General features: G+C 39.4%; 1 protein-coding gene across 1 annotated transcript in view; it reads right to left on the bottom strand.

Moving 5' to 3' along the window:
• Positions 1-14,863, bottom strand: part of LOC142383006 (mucin-2-like) — a 36,845-nt gene extending 21,982 nt beyond the window's left edge. The window contains exons 1-17 of the mRNA XM_075469129.1: positions 14,788-14,863; positions 13,027-13,285; positions 9,271-9,385; positions 8,518-8,602; positions 6,726-6,832; positions 5,724-5,934; positions 5,440-5,565; positions 5,207-5,324; positions 4,572-4,710; positions 4,243-4,353; positions 2,669-2,738; positions 1,903-2,040; positions 1,589-1,753; positions 1,383-1,477; positions 1,171-1,297; positions 648-903; positions 262-311 (exon numbers count right to left, since the gene is read on the bottom strand). Of these exons, the coding sequence (XP_075325244.1) occupies positions 262-311; positions 648-903; positions 1,171-1,297; positions 1,383-1,477; positions 1,589-1,753; positions 1,903-2,040; positions 2,669-2,738; positions 4,243-4,353; positions 4,572-4,710; positions 5,207-5,324; positions 5,440-5,565; positions 5,724-5,934; positions 6,726-6,832; positions 8,518-8,602; positions 9,271-9,385; positions 13,027-13,285; positions 14,788-14,863 (2,248 nt within the window). The remainder of the gene's footprint in view (positions 1-261; positions 312-647; positions 904-1,170; positions 1,298-1,382; positions 1,478-1,588; positions 1,754-1,902; positions 2,041-2,668; positions 2,739-4,242; positions 4,354-4,571; positions 4,711-5,206; positions 5,325-5,439; positions 5,566-5,723; positions 5,935-6,725; positions 6,833-8,517; positions 8,603-9,270; positions 9,386-13,026; positions 13,286-14,787) is intronic.
• Between the last annotated feature and the right edge of the window lie 6,139 nt (positions 14,864-21,002).

Here is a 21,002-nt window from a genome sequence, read left to right as displayed (position 1 = left end):
AAATTGAATTGAATTGAATTTCAAGACCAGAGATTTCACTTTGAAAATCAATGATGTTGAAGAGAATTCAAAATAAAGCTTTTCCAATAACTGCCAATCTCTCATTCAGAGAAATAGATTCTTAGTGTTCATGTTTCTGAGCAGCTGAAAATAAATCATTATACTTTTCTCAAACTGGATTTTGCACTTAACCAGAAAAGCATGTAACCAGCTTACAGTGTCTATATGGACACAATGACTTCGGCAAATGTGGAAACCTACTTTGTATCCGGGCTCCTCCCGAGCAGCTAAGAGCTCCATGTCTGCAAACACTGTGAGAACAGGTGTGAGGGTTAGTTACTGACACAGATTGTTTTTGTTTTATTGGAATTCTTTCTACTAAAAAAAAAAAACGCTAATTATACTGACGCAGTCACATCATGTCAGAAGAGTTGACAGAACAGAAATATGTATACTTAACCTGACTTTGGACTGTAAGTATACTTAAATGGCATTGGTATGGCATTGGTATGACATTGGTATGGCATTGTCAGGTGTGACCATTTTATTATACTTGTCAGCTTATCAGCTTCCTTTGACTTAAAGTGTACAATTTATGCTCTGTATATTTAGAACAAAAGTACATTCCTGACACTATAAGTAGTTACCATGTGGTGCCATCTTTGATGATAGTCTGTCCAGCAGGAATAATTGTGTCTTTATCATAGCAGGGACAACTTGCATTGGACACACACTGCTCCCCCTCATTCATGTATGTTCCCTCGGCACAGCCACAGCCATCCACAGTAGTGAAACTGGTCTGGCAAGAGTAATCAGCTTGGCTGAGGCAACGACAAGTACGACCACAACTGGTCATGTTGTAGTCGTACACTGTTTCAGTTGGACACATTTGACTGAATTTTCCTGTTGGAAGAAATAAGAAATAGGTGGTAACACAAAAGTATATCTGACAGATAACTTGTATGTTTCTTCAAGGTACAGTAAATTGTTTGTTGTTACAAATTGAAAATTGTATACTTGTTCTGTATGCTTGTTCTGCAGCTGTTACGTGTTGTTACAAGTGGAATTCAGTTAATTGTAAATAGCTTTGCATGTGCTGTACATGAACTGTTGCTGTAACAACAGTCCGCTCCGATACAGTAAAATGTAGGACACTGGTGTTTAACTCACCGCACATGATTGCCCTCCAGCCTCTGATGTGGATTCCTGCTGCTGAGCAGGCATAGACATATGAGGAGACTGCGGCACACATGCACTCCTCACTTTTCTCACAGTTGCAGCTGTCATACATACAGTTCTGTGAGGAGACACAGTTGACATGGGCTGATTAAGAAAAGTTAAGTAATTTATTTGTCATCGAAACTTTGTGTGTGCAAACCTACATCTGTGTATGTGCTGGGGCTGATGACAGAGTGACATGGAGCAAACACTCCTTTGGGATCAGTTAGTTTGGAACACCAGTACTTAGCATAATTCTCTGAGACAGAAAAACACAGAAACAAAGTCATTCAAAATGCCCAGAAATTCCTGCAGTGTACTTTAAAATGTGGTATGATAGGGTTTGCATTTTATGAGAGTTTATTTGTACCCCTGCTGATATCCTGGCTGCAGGGATGTCCAAAGCGTGTTGTGATGTCTTGACAGCTGGCTCTAGTTTTCCATGTGTTAGCAAAAGCTGCAGCAGTGCCTTCCACTAGCCCACTGATCACCCTGAAGTCATCACTCATTATGTTGTTGAAGTTCCCACACAAACCTGAGATGCATGGGTTTTGCAAAAATGTGCATTTATTGATATATAAATTATTAGAAGCCTGACTGATCCAATTCTGTTGGATCCGTCAGGCTGATCAGGCTTAAAGACATAACTTTTTAAGACAATGAAACATTATTGTCAAGGCATACCAGAGGTGGTCCCTTTGAGGGATATATGAGCTGAAATGAACACCTGCATCACGGGGGACAGCTGCACCATCACTTGTAAGCCCACCTCGGTGCTTATAAAGATGTAGAAGGAAGATGGCCTGAAAGCCCTCAGCTCAGCTGCAGGGACCAGAAGACATCAAACACACAACGTTCCAGCAATTTGTCGAATCAGTTACATGAGTTATGGAGAATGTGTCTGCGCTGCAGACAGTAGCAGTTTGTATGTTTGCCTCATCATCTTTGATCATTTATTTGCGTCAATGAATGTTTTGCTCATTCTAAACTGTAATCATGATACTTTCAGGTCTGCTCACTAAAAACAAGAAACTGATTCTTAAGAAATGTTCAGCTTTCTTCATAGCATGTTAGGTATGTGGCCATGTTGTGTTTAGCCCTGCCACCTCACAGTAAAATGCTTGAGTTAGAACCTGCCAGTTGGGTTAGGGTTAGTCTCTCTGTGGAGTTTACATATTCACCTTGTGTTAGTATGGCTTTTCTATGGATGCGTTGGTTTCCCCCACAGAAAAACAGCAGGCATGTTATATTAACAGGTATTCCAAATGGGCTGTAAGTGTAAGCTTTCTGTCTCTCTGTCTCAGCAAGGTTAGGGACTGTGCCCTGCCTTTTACCAAATTTCAAATTGGAGAGGCTGCAGCCCCCTGCAATCCTTACATGATAAAGTGGGTATCACTGATGGATCTGTGGATGTTCTGAAATAAGGACGGTAGGATTTAAATGGACTCACGTGTAAACAGTGGAAGCTGAGAAAGAATCTTGTTGACATAAACTTGTCCAGATGCTTGAATTTTGATGACCTGATTTTGTGGAAAGACACATTTTAGATTAAATCACATGTAAATCCACCACTTACATTGACTAATATTCATTTGGTTTTGCTTAAACAATTTAATCTGCACCATGTTGCTAAGAACAAGGCTAATTTAATCAAGTAAGCGTACAGTCACAGAGCTTTTTTATCACCATCTTGTCAACAACGTCAGTTCTTCTGCCAAGTTCTTGTGTTTGTTTCACTTAGTTTGTCAGATTATTAGCAGGATTACCCAATAATGAGGTAATCAACTTGTTGTCAATCGAGATACTGTATGTGTCTGAGTCCAGAAATGTTTTATTCAGCTTTGCAGGGAATATAGAATCCCACACTGTCCTCAGTAGTTTTTGGTTTGTTTGAGACGGAAGATGTTTGGACCTCTCCTTAATGTCTTCATTTCTTAACAGTAGCCTGTGTGCCAGATAAACTCTGTGTTTGGGTAAGTGAAGACAAATTCATTTTTCATTATTGAAAATATTTTGGGTTTTTTTTGCTGTTAGCCATCGGCTTACTGTTATGATAATTTATGCCAAGACTGTCTATCATTAGTCGACTACATTCTCAACCTGTCGTAGCCTGTTGTCCTCTTAGTTGGAAAAATGACCCTGGAATCTGCCACTATCAGAAGAATTCTGCAGCGTTCTCAATTACCTACTTATCGAACGTTTCTATACAAGACAGCATGTACATTTATTGCCAACTTATTTTCAGGCTTATCAGTTGGATGTAATTGTTGAGTTTACATTTTGGTAGTGTTAGAAAAATAAAAATGATTAGCATGCTCAATTAAAAAGTCCCTATAAACTCATTAGTGTGCTGGTCCAAGACTCCAACATAAAAACTAAAACTGTCACAACTTTATTACTGTACATCAACAACAAAGAACATCTGTTACATCTGCTTTCTAACATGTGGAGTAGTTAAAGAACTTTTTTACTGAAGATTAAATTATCATTAAAACTCTCTCTATATCTGACTCCTGTAGGCGTTAGAACCAAATGACCAGTTATTTAAATGATATTGGATAAATTAGAAACAAGTTTCGAAACAAAAGGGTCACGACTTTGTCATTTCAGTTAGTCACCAGTTACAACAACTTCACAAGTTGATACTTCTATAATGTGCACAGAATTATAATTTTTATGATCATGTCATTCTGGATAGTCACAGTTCCATAAATACACAAATATTCATGTTGCTACTCTTGATTCTGTACATCGTATTACCCCAAATCATTTGAGCTATAATATGTATTGTGCGTTGTTAAAATCGTTATCATTATAATGACTATAATTATTATCAATTGATGATCAATGATAAAAATAAAAGGTATGTAATTGTGGTATCTGGGCAAATAAAACCTATTCACTTGTACTTTGGGCAAATGGCTCAAAGACCCTGAGCGGTTTTTTTACACTGTGTCAAAAGGAAATATCCATACATCAGTGGAATAAATGACAGAAAAACAAATGTTTGTGTCTGAGGATTACCACAGAATTGTCGTCCAAGGCCAGAGTAACAGCTCTGAGACACGTCCTGCTGTCAGTCAGACCGCATTTGACCAGGTCCACTAACACAGTATATGAAGATCCATTACTCTGCTGCAACACAAATTAAGAGAAAACACGTCACCAACCAGAACTATTAATCTAAAATATATTATACACTCAAATGTCTTCTTTCATAAAATTCTAAATTGGTCCATCATATCCAAACATGTCCAGAATTTACTCTGCAAGTGGTTTGTCAATCCATGCTCCTTATGTGACATGGTACATAGTGGTATATGAGCGCTAAATATTAGCTGAACTTTCTATACCTTAGCCAGAACATAGGAGCAGTCCCCATGGAAGGTGTAGACTTTTCCATCAAAGGTGTTAATATGAGCTCCTCCCTCCACAGAGCAGGTTCCTGAGCAGTTTTCCTCCGTACACTTCCAGTGACCACTCTCACAAACACTGTCACAGACACACACACAAACCAATTTCATTTCATCAATGTGATTGGTAATATGGTGAAAGAATAATGATACATAAATCCTGGTTTAATTTAGATAAACTAAACCTTTGGTTTGCCGTGCATTAGATCAGAGACAGTGGAACAAATGAACTAACATCAGTGGAAACAACACATGGGCACCAAATAGACAAAGGTCACAAAAAATAGGACAAAAAAAATAATGACTCCAAATCTTCATGGGGATCTCCTCCCCGTTCAACACATGAAAACAAGGGGAAAAGCCATCATCAGGATTTTTAACATATTCACAAAAAGTGAAGCGTCATGGTCATGAATTTTCAAAATGCATTCTGCAACCATAGCCATTCCTGAAGTCTGTCCCCTCTCACTTTTATGTCACATACATATCCGGAAATCTGGATTTCGGAGATTATAATTGTAGCGTATTTATTTTCATTTGAAACTTCAATAAAGCTGTCCAAATCCTCATCTTACCAAGATCTACAGTTGTGAGAGTAGGACTCTCCAGACTGGTAGATGTTGTTGTTGTGGAGACATGGACACTGAGTGACAGCAACACACCCTGTGTTAGCAACGTCATCAAAGACCATTCCTAAAGAAGACAGGGGGAAATGATCATCACACTCATGTTCATGCATGTGTCAGAGACATAAAGAATATTGTATATGCTAGCATATAGCAATATAGTCCAAAAGGTGTGTTGGTACCAGCAGGGCAGCTGCAGCCATCATGACAGTGGCTATCACACGTCTGACTGGCCTGAGGGTTCGAGCAGCTGTCAGGGCATGAACTGCTACACTCCAAGAACTCCATGTTGTAGGGACATTTCTTATCTGTGAAAACAATTTTTCCAGTTTTGTTGTTTCATTGATAATCTGTAAATGTATTCTATTCTGTAAAAAACAGGCAACGAAAACTGCAATTATTCAAAACTAGAATGTTCAAATGAGGTGCAATGAAATGTGGTCATTTTGAGGTGTGACACCCTTACAGCAAAAAGTTTCATTCCTCCACTGTTGAGGCCTGCCGCCTGCATGAACACACTCTCTGGAGAATTCTGAGATGGTTTTGCAGAGGACGGAGTTAGTGTTGTCTTTTGAGTTGCACATATCTGCCATACAGGCTTTACTGAAGGACTCCACATCAAGAAGGTTCTGGCAACTGCTGAATGGAGCACTGGAGAAGGTCTGGTCACAGAGATGCTGGAGAAACACATTTCAATGATTCATAAAAAGATGAATTGGCTCTTTCAGTAAGGGAAACAAAACAAGGTACATCCTTTTCACATTACACTTAAATCTGTCTACTATGTTGGATCTAACGCCGTAGGCAGCGCGTCACTCTCATATTCTGAAGGTCGTGAATGCGAGCCTCACATGGGGCAGAGTTTAACAGGCGGCCGTGTAACCGGAAGGTTCGATTCCCACTCTCGCCACTCAAAGATTGGTGGAACTGACAGCTAGAGGGGTGTCAGTCCACCTCCTTGACACGGGCGAGGTGCCCTTGAGCGAGGTGCCCTTGAGCAAGGCGCCGTACCCCCATGCTACCCGGGCGCTGTGATTGGCTGCCCACCGCTCCAGTGTTTGGCATCTGTCTCTATGAGTGTATCTTTTTTATTCCATTATTTTGCATTGCGTTTTCTTAACATACTTTAGATGAAGTCCTGATGATGTTCTATATTGACCTATAATGTAAAAGTAGTCTGCAAAACTGTTTACGGAGGTAGAATGTGCCAAAGTAACATCTGTCTGAATTTTCCCAGTAAGAGCTTTGCATTGTAACAAGATGACCACTGTTAGTCACTTACCCTGTCAGTAAAATGTTATTGCTGTCGCTAAGTTTGGAAAATTGGATGATATTCAATTGATAAGAAATATAGAAACAGTCAAAACTTTAAGAGCCATAGATAGTATAGAACATATATCACGTTAATGTGTCTGACTTCATGAAATGTTTAAATGTGTTTGAAGTACGCTGAAGAGTGAGGAGGTACCTTATCGCCACAGCTCTGGACTGAGTTGAGTTCAGGCTCCTCACAGCTCTCTGTGGGCCCATTCACCTTGTAGGTCTCAGCGAAGTCTAGCACAGACCCCAGAGCCCCTACAGAACAGCACAGTCAGCCACACAGCGGTCACTGGGATTATACATCCCGGTTTTCAGCACAAATGGAAAAACTTTTCTTCGGTTCTTATTTGTTTGTTTTGTGTTGTGGTTTGCACAAACTAAAGGAATGTTAAACAACTTTATGTCAGGGGCATGGGGTGATTGGATTCAACATAACATTTATCAATATACTCTAAAACATATTTTCACATGATGCTGATATTTCTACAACTAATTGACAGCAGGAATAACAGACAATGACCAATCATTAAGGACAGCTTAAAGCCACAGATGTTAAGTTGCACAGTAAACTATTTCTGTCATGTGAAATAATACTCAATTGTAAGAGCTGTTCTATTCCTCAAATGGTCACTGGAAATATTTAAGGACATGGACATAAAAAGTACGTCACAACATGGAAGCTTAAATTCTGTGTTTGTGATGTGTTTAACTGAGGTTGCTTTGCTCCATCAGTTCTGAATTTGAATGAATTAAAAACTTGTTAAGAAAAACACTGCAGGATACAGTATTTTACAGACCATAAACCCATGCTACTATTTTTCCAGTCATAGAAATCATGCATTCATTTCACCTTTTGTATCTAAGTATCTAATCCTCATTTTATACATCAGATTTATAGGCTGTATGTGAACAGCATTTCTTTTGATTAATGAAATTCAGATGAGCTGTGCTTACACTGTAAAACTGGTTCAAGTTCAAGTGAACAGATTGAAGTTGAACGCTGGAGCAATGCACATCCAAATCTTTGACATTTCCTAAACTCTAATATCAATCAACTGCAGCGAGCTCTTCCACATCACATCATGTTGTGATGAACTCTGTTCTCCACTTGGACGAGTTTCCGACCAGTCACAACAGGTTTATGAATTATGATGAAAACAGACTGGGTAGCTCCATGGTTGCCCAGTTGAATTGTATGGGTGGCACCAGTCTTCACATGGAAACTTGATTTCACAGGCAGATTTCTCCCTTCTGTAGAACCACCGCTGCACAGGCTTGGTACTGAGCTAAATCTTTAAAAGGATACGCCACCTTGGTATTGTTCTTTGGCGTTCTAAACCAAGGTCTTATCTATGCAACAAAGAATACCCAAGGGTAAGAAAGTAGAATTTACTCAGAGCTTACTGTTGACTGATTCCCACAAGATCAACTAAAATGTTGTCTTCGACAGAGCACGAATAAAGTTGGGGTTTGGTCATCATTCATTCACGATTTCAGCCAGCTTAGATTCTCTCCTTAAAAAATGTGAAGTGGGTTTGACTTCAGGGAAGAGACACGTTAAGCTTCCAGATTGATCTGCTCTGCTGCTTGTGGAATGACTGTGTTGGAGCTTTCCCTCTGGCTGGTTGTCTTTCAAAGAGTTGTAGTACAAGCTTTCTCTGAAGCTACACACTGGATCAGGGGGACCTCATCTAGCCTTCAACTAAATTACTCACATACGATGGATGTCTTGTTGTCCAGAGCAAGCCTTTGTTGTTGTCAATCACAACCCCTCTCAGTAACAGTGTGAATATAGTCCTTTTTAAAAAAATATCCTAAATGATCCTCTGTCATTATATTTTGTAAACTCATTCCAGTCCTTTTTCAATATTGAGTGAAATCCTGACTAGAGGCCACATAACAATCCACCTGATTATCTATCATTTTGAAAAAGATCTTACCGTCTTTTATGAAATCATTGGATATACCATCAAAGTTCCCACACAGTCCACAAGTCTGGTTCTGATATTTAGCATCAATTTCAATCTGTGAAGACACCACAAACATGTACTCACAAGGGGGGAATCATTAGACTTCACATTATCATCATACTGTCTGTAGAATTCTCCATTTCATGTTGCAGCATGTTTTCTCTCTGTCACTATGGCATAAATCATAAGGCATTAAAAAAAATGTTTTGAAAAATGTTTGCCATCACACTTCTTAGAGCTTTTACAACTGTGATGGCCCAGGAATGAACTTACTATCATTTTCATGAGTTTAGTTTAGTTGGTATTAAAGGACTTGTTGTCAATAATAAAGATAACAGCTTCTGACTTAGTGTATTCCTTTGTTTTCGCAGGGTGTATGTAGTGAAACAGTTCTTTGTACAAGGCTACCAATTTGGAAATAAAGTGGTGTGCTTAAAACCCCATGAAATACATTTGATAATAAAAGCAGTAATAGGTCAACACATAAAATGCTGCATAAAGGAGGATAGTTATTGCACCCCAAGTCATGCCCCATGTCATGAGTACCTGTTTTGTAGTTTTGTGCGTCATTTCATGGTGTGTACTTTGACAGAATGACACCCTGCCCTCTACTTACCCTAACTTAAAAAGTATTTAAATTACAGGTGAAAAGTGCCTGAAGTGATTTGTGATTTGTACTATTAGATTATAATGGGTAGGTGTTTGCATTTGTGTGTTTCATACATCCAAGGAGTCATCCAGGTTCCAGATAGCCTTGATTCCGAGCTTAGCTTCGACAAAGATACTTGATGTGGTCCTTTTGATGCTCACTCCAAATATGACAAGTGGCAGAGACATCCTGGGGCAAACAAATACGGTGTGAAAATAAAACAGAAAGCACAGGAGGCCATATTCAAAAGATCCTTCAGATACTGATTCAAATCTGAATATTACAAAAAGACATAAAAAAGCTTGCAAAATATTTAGCTTCAACTGGAAAATCAAAAGAAGGCAGCGGAGGCGAGAAGTATAATATTAATCTCAGACACATGCCAGCCTTCCCTGAGTTTAAGGGAATGATGATATATAAGTTTTCCATAACTCTGTATTACTATTTTCTGAAGCTATTTTCTATGTTTTGTTCTTTTTTATCGATTACCCAAGTGATGTATCGTTGTCTTTGGTTTTGCAAGTTATTGCCTCCATGGTCTTAATGAAAGCAAGCCTGTTCTAAAGTTCAGGTTTTCAAACAAAGGTGTTTGCCCAGGACTCTGTGGCACCACAAATTATTCAAGGCACAAGGTTTTTCAAAATTCCTCAGTGGATGTTCCTCAAGATCTGACACAGACACCATGAGAACACTGCATTTTTCTCATAATCCACTGGTGGCAGCACTGGACGTGCCTCCATGGCAATTTGAAGAGATATTTATAGTAAAACAGAGAAGTATTGGTTATTGATGGTAAAAGACACACCCTCAGTTCCAAAAAGGTTGGTAGGCTACACTGTGTTAAATGTAGAATAAAATTATATGCAAATCTCATAAAACAAACATTTATCTACAAAAGAGCATCAAATCTTATTTCAAAGGTGAGATATTTTTATAAATCACAAAAAAGATTTGATAATCATTAATTATGCGGCAGCAACACTTTTCTAAAAAGTTCTAAATTAGTTCAAGCACTCATTTCTATAGATCTTTGGTGTTTTGACACATTTGAATCGTCTGGCGTTGTGTCTGGTTTTCTAGCTTAGCATGGCTACCAGTTCTCTCCCTCCATCTCCTGCTTTCACCTGCTCCGTGTGTCAGATGTTTAGCTACTCGTCTCCCTTAGTGATAATGTTACATGTAGTACAAAACAAAAGGTTTTTTTTTGTTGCTTTGAAGGCGAGGTTTTCTGGCTCATTAGTTGTCCTCCAGCAGAACCCGAACAGCCGGGACCACAAGCTGGCTGGGTAACAGTCAGGAAGAGGAGGCATAGCCCTAAAGTCAAGCCTGTGGTTCACCATCAACCTGTCCAAGTTTCAAATAAAATCCCCCCACTAAGCGACACACCCGCTGAGGAAAAAACCCTGGTATTTGGTAGCTCTATAGTCAGAAACGTGGCAGAGACACCAGCTCTCATTTCTAGAAATATGGACGAATTTATTAGTCATCCAAAAACATGACAACCCAAGGTTCAGACCAGGATGCAGAGTTGTAGTCTTACACACTTCTCTGCAGCTTCCCACCTGCTGACCCCCCCCCCCCAAAAAAAAACAACCTTATGATGACTGTGTCTGCTCCCACAGCACCCAAATAAATGATAAATAAATCAATAAACACAAGAGGAAAAACTTTAACTGCCCAAAAACATCAAACTATTAAATGTGGTTTGCTGAATATCAGATCTCTCCTTTCCATGCCTCTGTTAGTGAATGAGTTGATTTGTGATCATCATATTGATATATTTAGTCTTACAGAAACCTGGCTGCAGCAGGAGGATCATGTTAGCATTAATGAATCAACTCCCTCTGACTGTTTAAATGTTCACGTTCCTGGAACCACAGGCAGAGGAGGAGGAGTGGCAGCTATCTTCAGATCAGGGTTACTCATCAGTCCCAGACCCAAGATTAGTTTGTGCTCTTTTGAATATCTGATTCTCAGTTTTTCCCACGCAAAGTGGAAATCCCAGAAACCTCTTGTGTTTGTTGTTGTGTATCGTCCACCTGGCCCTTATTCTGAGTTTCTGTCTGTTTTGAGTTTACATTACTTGACTACACAACAAGAAATTTATTGATAGAAGGTGTCTATCAGAGAATGCTGTAACCAGATTTAAAGAGTTAATTCCATCATCATTTTATTCACTGTCTTGTGCAAATATTTATATTTAAATAATATATATCAAACTGAAGATACATGGAATCCTTCCCACTATTTTCACTGATGTATCATCAGGTACAGCAGCTTTAGAAGATTGTTTTCCCCTTAATCAATGCTTCCATATTGGATTTGATCAATCTGTCTTTGTTGACAGGATATGTACCTCAGACTTTTAAGGTTGCTGTAATTAAACCTTTACTTAAAAAACCTACTCTTGATTCAGAAGTGTTGGCTCATTATAGACCTATATCCAATCTCCCTTTTATGTCTAAAGTTCTTGAAAAAATAGTTGCAGCTCAGCTTTGTGATCACTTACACAGAAATAATCTGTTTGAAGAGTTTCAGTCAGGATTCAGAGTGCATCATAGCACAGAAACTGCACTGCTGAAAGTTACCAATGATCTCCTCTTAGCCTCTGATAGCGGACTTGTGTCTGTGCTTGTCCTGTTGGATCTCAGTGCTGCATTTGATACGGTCGATCACAGTATCTTATTACAGAGACTTGAACATGTTATTGGGATTAAAGGAACTGCATTAGGCTGGTTTAAGTCATATTTATCTGATAGATTTCAGTTTGTTCTTGTAAATGAAGAATCTTCCTCACACACCAGAGTAAGTCATGGAGTTCCCCAGGGTTCTGTGCTTGGACCGATTCTTTTCACTTTATACATGCTTCCATTAGGTAACATTATTAGACAGCATGGCATTAATTTCCATTGCTATGCTGATGATACTCAGCTGTACTTATCTATAAAACCAGATGAACCCAATAGGTTGGTCAGACTACAAGCATGTCTTAAAGACATAAAGACCTGGATGACTCAGAACTGTCTGCTGCTAAATTCAGACAAAACTGAAGTCGTTATCTTTGGACCTGAGCGTTTCAGGGAGAAATTGTCTAGCTATATAGTTACTCTAGATGGTATTTCCTTGGCTTCTAGTTCTACAGTGAGGAACCGTGGAGTTATTTTTGACCAGAACTTATCATTTGACTCGCATATAAAACAGGTTTCTAGGACTGCCTTTTTTCACCTTCGTAATCTTGTTAAAATCAGGAACATCTTGTCTCAGAGTAATGCAGAAAAACTGCTCCATGCATTTGTTACTTCAGGATTGGACTACTGTAATTCTTTATTATTGGGCTGTCCCACATATTCTCTGAAAAGCCTTCAGTTGATCCAAAATGCTGCAGCCAGAGTTCTGATGAGAACTAACAGGAGAGATCATATTTCTCCAGTTTTAGCTTCTCTTCATTGGCTCCCTGTTAAATTCAGAATAGAATTTAAGATTCTTCTCCTAACATATAAAGCTCTTAATGACCGAGCTCCATCATATCTTAAAGATCTCATAGTTGGATATTTTCCTAACAGAGCACTTCGTTCTCAGTCTGTAGGTTTACTTGTGGTTCCCAGAGTTTCTTAAAGAGTCAAATCTGTTTAAAAGCTTGAGAAAACGTTATGTAGACTGTAAGAATTTTGTGTTGAACGTAAATAAAAGTCAAATTTGCTGAAAACTAAATTCCCTATATTTCCAACACAACTTGAGCTGAAATCTGTACTACATAATCTTTAATATTCTGTGTCTCAGTATCTCATAGATACATGTAGGCACAGTTGATTGGTCTTGAGTGGACTTACGTCTTTCCATTAACAATCACAGAGTTGTTGGAGAGCTCTACCACAGAACCTTCCAGCCTCATGGTGATGGTACTGATGGTGGGGATATTGTTGATGACGCTCCGCCTCATGTTGATGATAAAATTTTCATAGTTGCTTTTACATTGTGAGACCAGGATATGGTTACACGTTGAGGGAAGCTGGAAGAAATCTCCATCAAAGGTCTTAAAGTGATAGTGCCCCCAAGTTGTGCACACTCTGTCAATGTGAGATGTGTTAGCTGCAAAATTATAAAAACAGAAAATCACATAAACACATCTGTTTTGATTAACATGAACAGTTGGGGGAAAAAAAACACAATTTGCATAGTTACCTGAATTCAGGTTTAATGTGTTCAGAGAAGGGACAATGGTTACTGTAGGGAGAGAATAAATAATCATCCATTAATTTGTCCCTAGATTTTCCCAGAGTATGTATTTTATGTATAAAATAATTTTACCCTCAATTTTTATATAACAAAAGCAGTGAATCCAGTGGGTCATTCCATGTAAATTTAACCGTTTTTTCCTGTTAGATCTTTTAATGTGATTTTTTTTTTTTTTTATGGTAAATGAATCTATATGAAATAATTAGATCCATGGCAGTACTATCAATTAAATTATACCCACTTTTATGGTGAGTGGTATATATGTATGCCTCTAATTAAATGCTTTGCTTTTTTTTGGTCAGGATTATTAAATATATTTATGAGTTCAAAAAATGCTTTTAAATGTGCTCATGGGGACAGATTCATACTTTACGTCTACGATGTTCAGGTCAGTTACTATATTTCATCAGCATTTTTGTTGGATAAAGGTAAATGAGTCTAAAACACTGTAAAATTTTCTGAGTGATACTATTCATTCTAAATTATTTTATGAATAATTATGATTACGATTAATTGAATTCCAATTGGCTTGAATTGGACTTTATTATCTAAGTGCCTTGAGATGACATTTGTTGTATTTGACGCTATATAAATAAAAATGAATTGAATTGAATTGAATTAAATTCTAAAAACCTACTTCTCAAAAAGTATTAAAGATAACTTATTATTTCACCCCTAAATATAACAAACAAAACATAGTTTGGCTTGTTAAGGTTGGGGTCGTTCAGAAAAACGTTCCTAATAAATAGTAGGCTTGTGTTGATGTACACTTTCAAAGTCATATGTGGCTTGTAGCCTCCAGAAATTGCTTGAGAATTTAATTTTCTGATTTGGGACATTTAAAAAAAAGTTCAATAAATTAAATATCATGTTTGAAATATATAACAATGGAATTTTTTTTTATTTTGTATCAAACATGATGCTAATTTTAGAAAGATAAGCACATCAATCTTATCGTTTTTTTATCAAAATATTCTGTATTACAAGTACTCTGAAAACATATGTTTGAATAAAATGACAATGTATAGAAAATAAATATTGAAATTCACATTTTCGATATTTCTATTCCACGTCTTTAAAACATGATAGCCCAAAGTCTCTAAACTGGCCTGGGTAAGTGGGCTACCTAACAGTTTTTTAAGCAATGTATTTAAAAACTTTGCTGAAAATCATTTGCAACTCATTTAAATCATTTTTTGGTTTAAAATCAGGCTTAATATTCAAGACAAGTACCCAAACATATACAATATCTAAATTGAAACTGATTAGACATGTGATACCTCTGTTACAACACAGATCCTTTATATCATCCATTAAGTCTAAAGCTGAAAAATACTTTTAAAAAAAAGGTTTACCAGTCTGAGCAAGTGAGCCAGCCAGCAGAATCAGGTAGATGAGCCATGGTGTTAGTTGGAGTCCTTGGGCACCCATGTTGGTCCTATGGGCTGACTCACAATGAGAATAACTGAGCTGGAAGAACAGTTCTTTTATAATGTTTCAGTTGAGGTGGAGTTGAAGTTTTGTTTACTCTGCAAACATGTAACCATCACTGCTCTGAACAACGTCATCCAATGCCTCTGATGAACTGCTTTGAACTGCTTTTACACCAAAAGTAACCACAGGTTCAATATTTAATTCAAAATGATCAAAGTCTGTCCTAATGCATGTAGCAGAAGGTCCATCATCAGTGCTCTGACAGAGCTAGGACTTGCCAGTCCAGCATACCTCTACATCCCAGTAGACAGCCACTAAAGCAACATAAAGGTACGGCATTAGGGGTTGTGTCATGGGTAATCACAGCTCTAAGATAATAAGGCCAATTTTCCTACATTTGACAGCTTCCAGATGTCCTCACAACGGGTACAAAATAAATTAAATAATAAAAAGGAAAAAACAATCAATTTCATCTCTTTTTTCTACAGTTGTTGCTGTCAGTTTTAGAGCCTCCATGAAAGAGGCTTGAGCTGTGTCCATTTTTGATGCCCCGACAGCAACATCCTTTATGAAAATTATTATGTACACCCCAGTGTTGTGTTTGCATTTCTGCAGAGCTGAGCTGAAGCCTATCAAACCCTTGTCTACTGAAGAGGCATTCAAAGTGTGACTGGCAATTATTTAAACACTTTCACGTTGCACTCAAATAGACGTTACCGGGTGTTTATTTTTTTGACTAGTTTAAAAAAGGCTGAATAAAACACATTTACCTTTGTTCAAGCTTGTAGGATTACCATAACCGAGACAGCTTAAAATGTCCAACATGTTTAATAATTAATGTAAATAGTACTACAACTTACACCAATCAGTCATAACATTAAAACCACTGATAGGTTAAATTAGTAACACTTCTCAACTTGATTCAATGCAATGTTCTGCTGGAAAAACCTGCATTCTGGAACTCACATGCATTTTAGTTTGACACCCTCCTAAACATTTCTGCAGTCCAATCACCCCCCACAGCCACACAGTGTGGCAACACCACTCCCTTAACAAGCAGCTTCCCACAGAGGGACAGCACTGAAGCCTTGCAAAAACAGCTGAGCAAGGGCTAAAAAGGAGTTCACAGAACCACTGTGTTCACCTCCTGCCAATTTGTCTTTTTCACATTCAAGATGAGGTGATTATTACCACACCATGTCCTAAAGTTCTTCACCAGTTCCCTGTAGTCAGCCTCGTGTCATTCACTGATACATCCAACAACTGCACAGTCATGTGAGTATGTCTGGTGATGACTGGACTCTGAGTTGTACTTGAAGTAGAATCAGTACAACTCAGCCAAAAGTATTCGCTCATTTGCCTTTACACACACATGAACTTAAGTGACATCCCAAACCAAAGAAAATAGATTATGTCCATGAGCTGTCACATCCATCACTCCCAATAACCAGACTGTACTATCTACACTTTCTTGTGCACTCTTTGCAAATTTTATTACATTTTCTTTAGTGCATTTTTTTGTCTTTGTGGGTTTTTTTAAGTGTTAGTTTTTTCACTGTGATGTTGGAGCTTCTAAACTGTCTTTAATTGTTTTTAAGCAATGACAAGAATCTTGTCATCTTCTTTTTCAACTGTTTTTGAACAGTCCTCAATAACTCCCTCTCTCTATCCCTAAAGGCCTTCATCTGCATGTTCAGCAGCTTTTTCAGGTTACTGGTAATTCAATTATTATCAAAATCAGAATCATCTTTATTAAGCCAAGTTTGTGCTCAAAAACAAGGAATTTGACTCCGGTCCCTTTTAATCTCTGCATGCAAAAAAACACAAAACGTTTTAAAGAGGGAATATATAGAATAGAATAGAAGAGAAAAATACTTTATTCATCCCCCAGTGGGAGAAATTCAAAATTAGTCAAGTAGCTCAAAAATGTATCTTTTGAATATTTACAATGATTGTATATAAGAACAATAAAAATAATAATAACAATAATAAATGAATACATTAATACATTTGAGAAGAACATGTCAGCATCACTGTTAAAAAGCCTTCTGGCTGTGGGGACAAAGGACCTCCTGAAGCTCTCAGTCCTGCAGCCTCTCACTGCAGCTGCTCCTCTGTCCTGCAGGATGCTGTGGAGAGGATGTTTATTGTTCTCCAAAACAGAATCTAACTTCCTCCTCATCCGTTGCTCCACCACAGCACTGAGAGGGTCCAGCCTTCTGCCTACAACAAAACCAGCCTTTTTCACCAGTTTGTCCAGGCGCCTACAGTTTTCGTCTGTAGTCAGACTACTGTAGTGCAACTCCCCCAGCAGACACCAGCATAACAGAAGCCTGTTGGTGGAAGTTGCTGCAGAGGTGGAGGTACAGCTGGACAGAAGAAGCTTGTTGGTGACAGCAGAGGTGGAGGTGCAGTCAGGCGGAGGAGGAGGCTTGGCGATGCAGGTTGCCATTGAGGTGGAAGTACAGCAGGGCAGTGGAAGCAGTATAGAGGAAGCAGCTGTAGTGGTGGGGGTGGAGGGAGCAGCAGCAGAGGAGGGAAAAGCCACACTGTCAAACCTGTTGTAATAATGGTTGAAAGTATTGGCTCTGTCCACATCACCTTCCACAGACTGAGAGTTCTTCAGTCTGTATCCAGTGATGGTCCTCATGCCCCTCCACACCTCCTTGGTGTTATTGTTCTCCAGCTGTCTCTCCACCTTTTTCTTGTACTCCACCTTAGCTCGACGTAATGTCTTTTTAAGCTCCTGTTGTACACTCCTCCGCCTTTCTCTATCCCCATTCTGGAACGCCCTCTTTTTCTGCTTCAGGAGGTCTTTGATGTCACTGGTGATCCATGGTTTGTTATTTGGATAGCACCTTACAGTCCTGACTGGAATCACAGTGTCCCTACAGAAGTTAATGTAGTCTGTGATGGTGCTGACCCTCCTGTCCACGTCAATGTCCATTTCATCTTCCTCCAGCAGTACAGCCCAGTCTGTGACATCAAAGCATCACTCGCCTCTGGTGACCACTTCCTGAAAGATCTGGTAGTAACAGGAAGTCTTTGTACACACAGTCTGTATGTGGGTTGTAGATAGACCATGCTGTGATCAGATCTACCCAGTGGTGGAAGAGACACTGTCCTGTAAGCCTCCTTCACGTTAGCATAGAACAGATCTAATGTCCTTTCTCCACGTGTTGGACAGTCCACATACTGTACAAAGCCAGTCAGGCAGGAGGATAGAGAGACGTGGTTGAAATCCCCTGTGATTGCAATGAATGTCTCAGGATGCTGGGTCTGTATCCTAGCAACGGCGTGCGTCATGGATGACTTCACATGCTGTTTTAGGTGCCACCCAGGATGACAACTGTGTATGGGAACTCTCTAGGTGCATAGAACGCACGGAAACCAACTGACAGCAGTTCAATATCTGAACAGCGTACCCTCTCCTTAATGCTCACATTGCGGGGGTTTACCCATATACACAAGAAAAAAACATAAATACGAGAAGAAGATAAAGATAAGTAAAAACAAGTTACAGAAAAGTCTTAAAAACTATATGAAAAAAACTATAACTACAAAAAATTGCCTTAATAGTGCAAATGTGCATTGTTATGAGACCTGAACGATATGACAGTGGGTTATATCACAGTGTTCATCAGATTGACTGCCTGGGGCAAGAAACTGTCCCTGTGGCTCCTGGTTTTTACAAACAGCTGCCCGAAGGTAGCAGTTTAAGCAGTTTTTGTCCGGGATGTGAGGGGTCTGCAGAGATCTTTGCTGCCCTTTTTCTGACCCTGGACCTGTACAGGTTTGGAATGGAGGGAAGATCAGCACCGATGATCCTTTCTGCAGACCTGACTGTCCGTTGCAGTCTAGCCCTGTCCTGCTTCATGGCTGAGCCGAACCAGACAGTGATTGATGTGTACATCATATCTTAAAGATCTCATAGTTAGATATTTTCCCAACAGAGCACTTTGCTCTCAAACTTGAGAGGGTTTTCTTGTGGTTCCCAGAGTTTCTAAAATGGAATAGAATAGAATGGATAACAGAGCCTTCAGTTATCAGGCCCCTCTCTGTGGAACCAGCTGCCAGTAAATGTCCGGGAAGCAGACACCCTTTCCACTTTTAAGACCAGGCTTAAAACTTTCCTTTTTGATAAAGCTTATAGTTAGGGATGGCTCAGGTGATCCTGAAACATCCCATAGTTAAGCTGCTATAGGCCCAGACTGCTGGGAGGCCTCATCTGTCACACCTTTCCTCACTTTGCTCTCTTTTTTCCCCCTTTTATTTCCTCATATGACATTATATACATTTTGCTTTATTGTGGTCATTAACTCGTGTTTCCCTGTTCCAACAGGTATCCTTTGAATGGTGTTACACTGTTTGTTGTCCCCTCTTTTCTGTCTTCTCAAACCCCAGCTGGTGGAGGCGGATGGCCACCCTTCCTGGTTCTGGTTCTGCCAGAGGTTTCTTTCTGTTCAAAGGGAGTCGTTTCTCTCCACAGTCGCCTCAGGCACGCTCAGGACGGGAGATTGGACTGAAGACAAGTTTCGGTGCAATCTGTTGGTTTCCTTAGCTAGGAAATTGAATTGGCTCTGTATGAATTAGACATATTTTTAATCCAATTAATTGGATTATGGATTATTGGATTAATTTGATTGGATTATGATTACAATGAATTGGACTCTAATTGGCTTGAACTGGACTGTATTATTGAAGTGCCTTGAGATGACATTTGTGGTGATTTGGCACTATATAAATAAAACTGAATAAAACAAATAAAAAAAGTGGAAAACATTAAACTGGACTGAATTGGATTATGATTGGTTACAATTAGTTGGATTATACTTGGATTTACTTGACTTTCATCACAGTTAGGGTACTAAGGGCGCTTTAATTCCAGAGGTGTCTGGTCCGGACCACAGTTAGTTAGTTAGTTTGGTCAGGTGTGAAAGCTCATCCAAACTCTGGTGCAGACCAAACAAGCTAACTCTGGTCCACCTGAAAACGTCAGTCTCGGTTAGCTTGCAAGTGAACACCGGTGCTGTTCGCTTACAGTGGGAATGCAAATGGAGTATCCAGCAAAACAAAGAGAGGAAGTAACGTACCTCGCTCAGCTTCTGTGTAACCACAGAGGCACGGCGTGGTCGTCTTCGCCTTCGCCATCTTTTTCGGTTCTGCTGCATTCATTTTAATGCACAGAGCAACATGCTGGATCCCTCGCCTGCTGCTCATACTGGGCAGCTTCTTGTGAAAAAGCCATTAGGTTTGAACACCAAAGTAAAAACAGAAACTAAATTTGGTGTTGCTTCGTTGTACGTTGTTGTTGTGAACAAGCCGGCTGAAGGGGATGAATTTCTGTTTTCGGTCCTGGCCAATCACTGATCCGGGTTTTCTCCTTCATGCTTCTTCCCTTCCTGGTCAATACTGCCACAAACCAGCAGCTGTTGTAACTGCGTGACGTTGTCCAGGGTCCGCTTTTAAGTGCAGTGTGAAAGTAAACCAAACCAAATGAAGGTTTGACATTTTTCGGCATTCCCTGCCCAATCAAACCCAGTCTCCTGGACGATCTTGGTGTGAAAGTGCTTTTAGGGCACCAAAATATCAGCCCTGTGCATGCATTCCTTCCTGAAACACATGCATTAATATCAATATCTATAATATACAGATATATCAACAAATTAAACTAAGCTCATAAGGGAAAGCATGAAATAGCTTACCGTATTTTCCGCACTATAGAGTGCACTGGATTATAAAGCGCACTGTCAATGAATGGTCTATTTTCGATCTTTTTTCATATATAAAGCGCACCGGGCTATAAGGCGCATTAAGCGAAACAAAACAGTGTCGTTGCTGTTACCTGGCAGTTCAGTGATGATTCGAAAACGAAACTTATAAAATCGGCTCGGTGCGTGCACAAAACCACAAAGTAGCAATTCTCGACAAGTAGCACAAATCGACTGAACACCGGCCTTCGTGAAAGCTCGGACCACAGTTGAGACTGATACCTTAGCCCAGGCATCCACGATCCATTGGCAGATAGTAGCGAAAGTCGCCCGGCGCTGTCTCCCTCCCTTGGTGAATGTGTGTTCGCCTTCTGTCATCCACTGCTCCCACGCAGCTCGCAGTTGACACTGATATTCATGTCCCG

Source organism: Odontesthes bonariensis, chromosome 1 (genome assembly GCF_027942865.1).
Source record: "Odontesthes bonariensis isolate fOdoBon6 chromosome 1, fOdoBon6.hap1, whole genome shotgun sequence".
In the NCBI taxonomy this organism is placed as follows: domain Eukaryota; kingdom Metazoa; phylum Chordata; class Actinopteri; order Atheriniformes; family Atherinopsidae; genus Odontesthes; species Odontesthes bonariensis.
The sequence above is the reverse complement of the archived record's forward strand: the minus strand, read 5'-3'. Positions and strand labels throughout refer to the sequence as shown.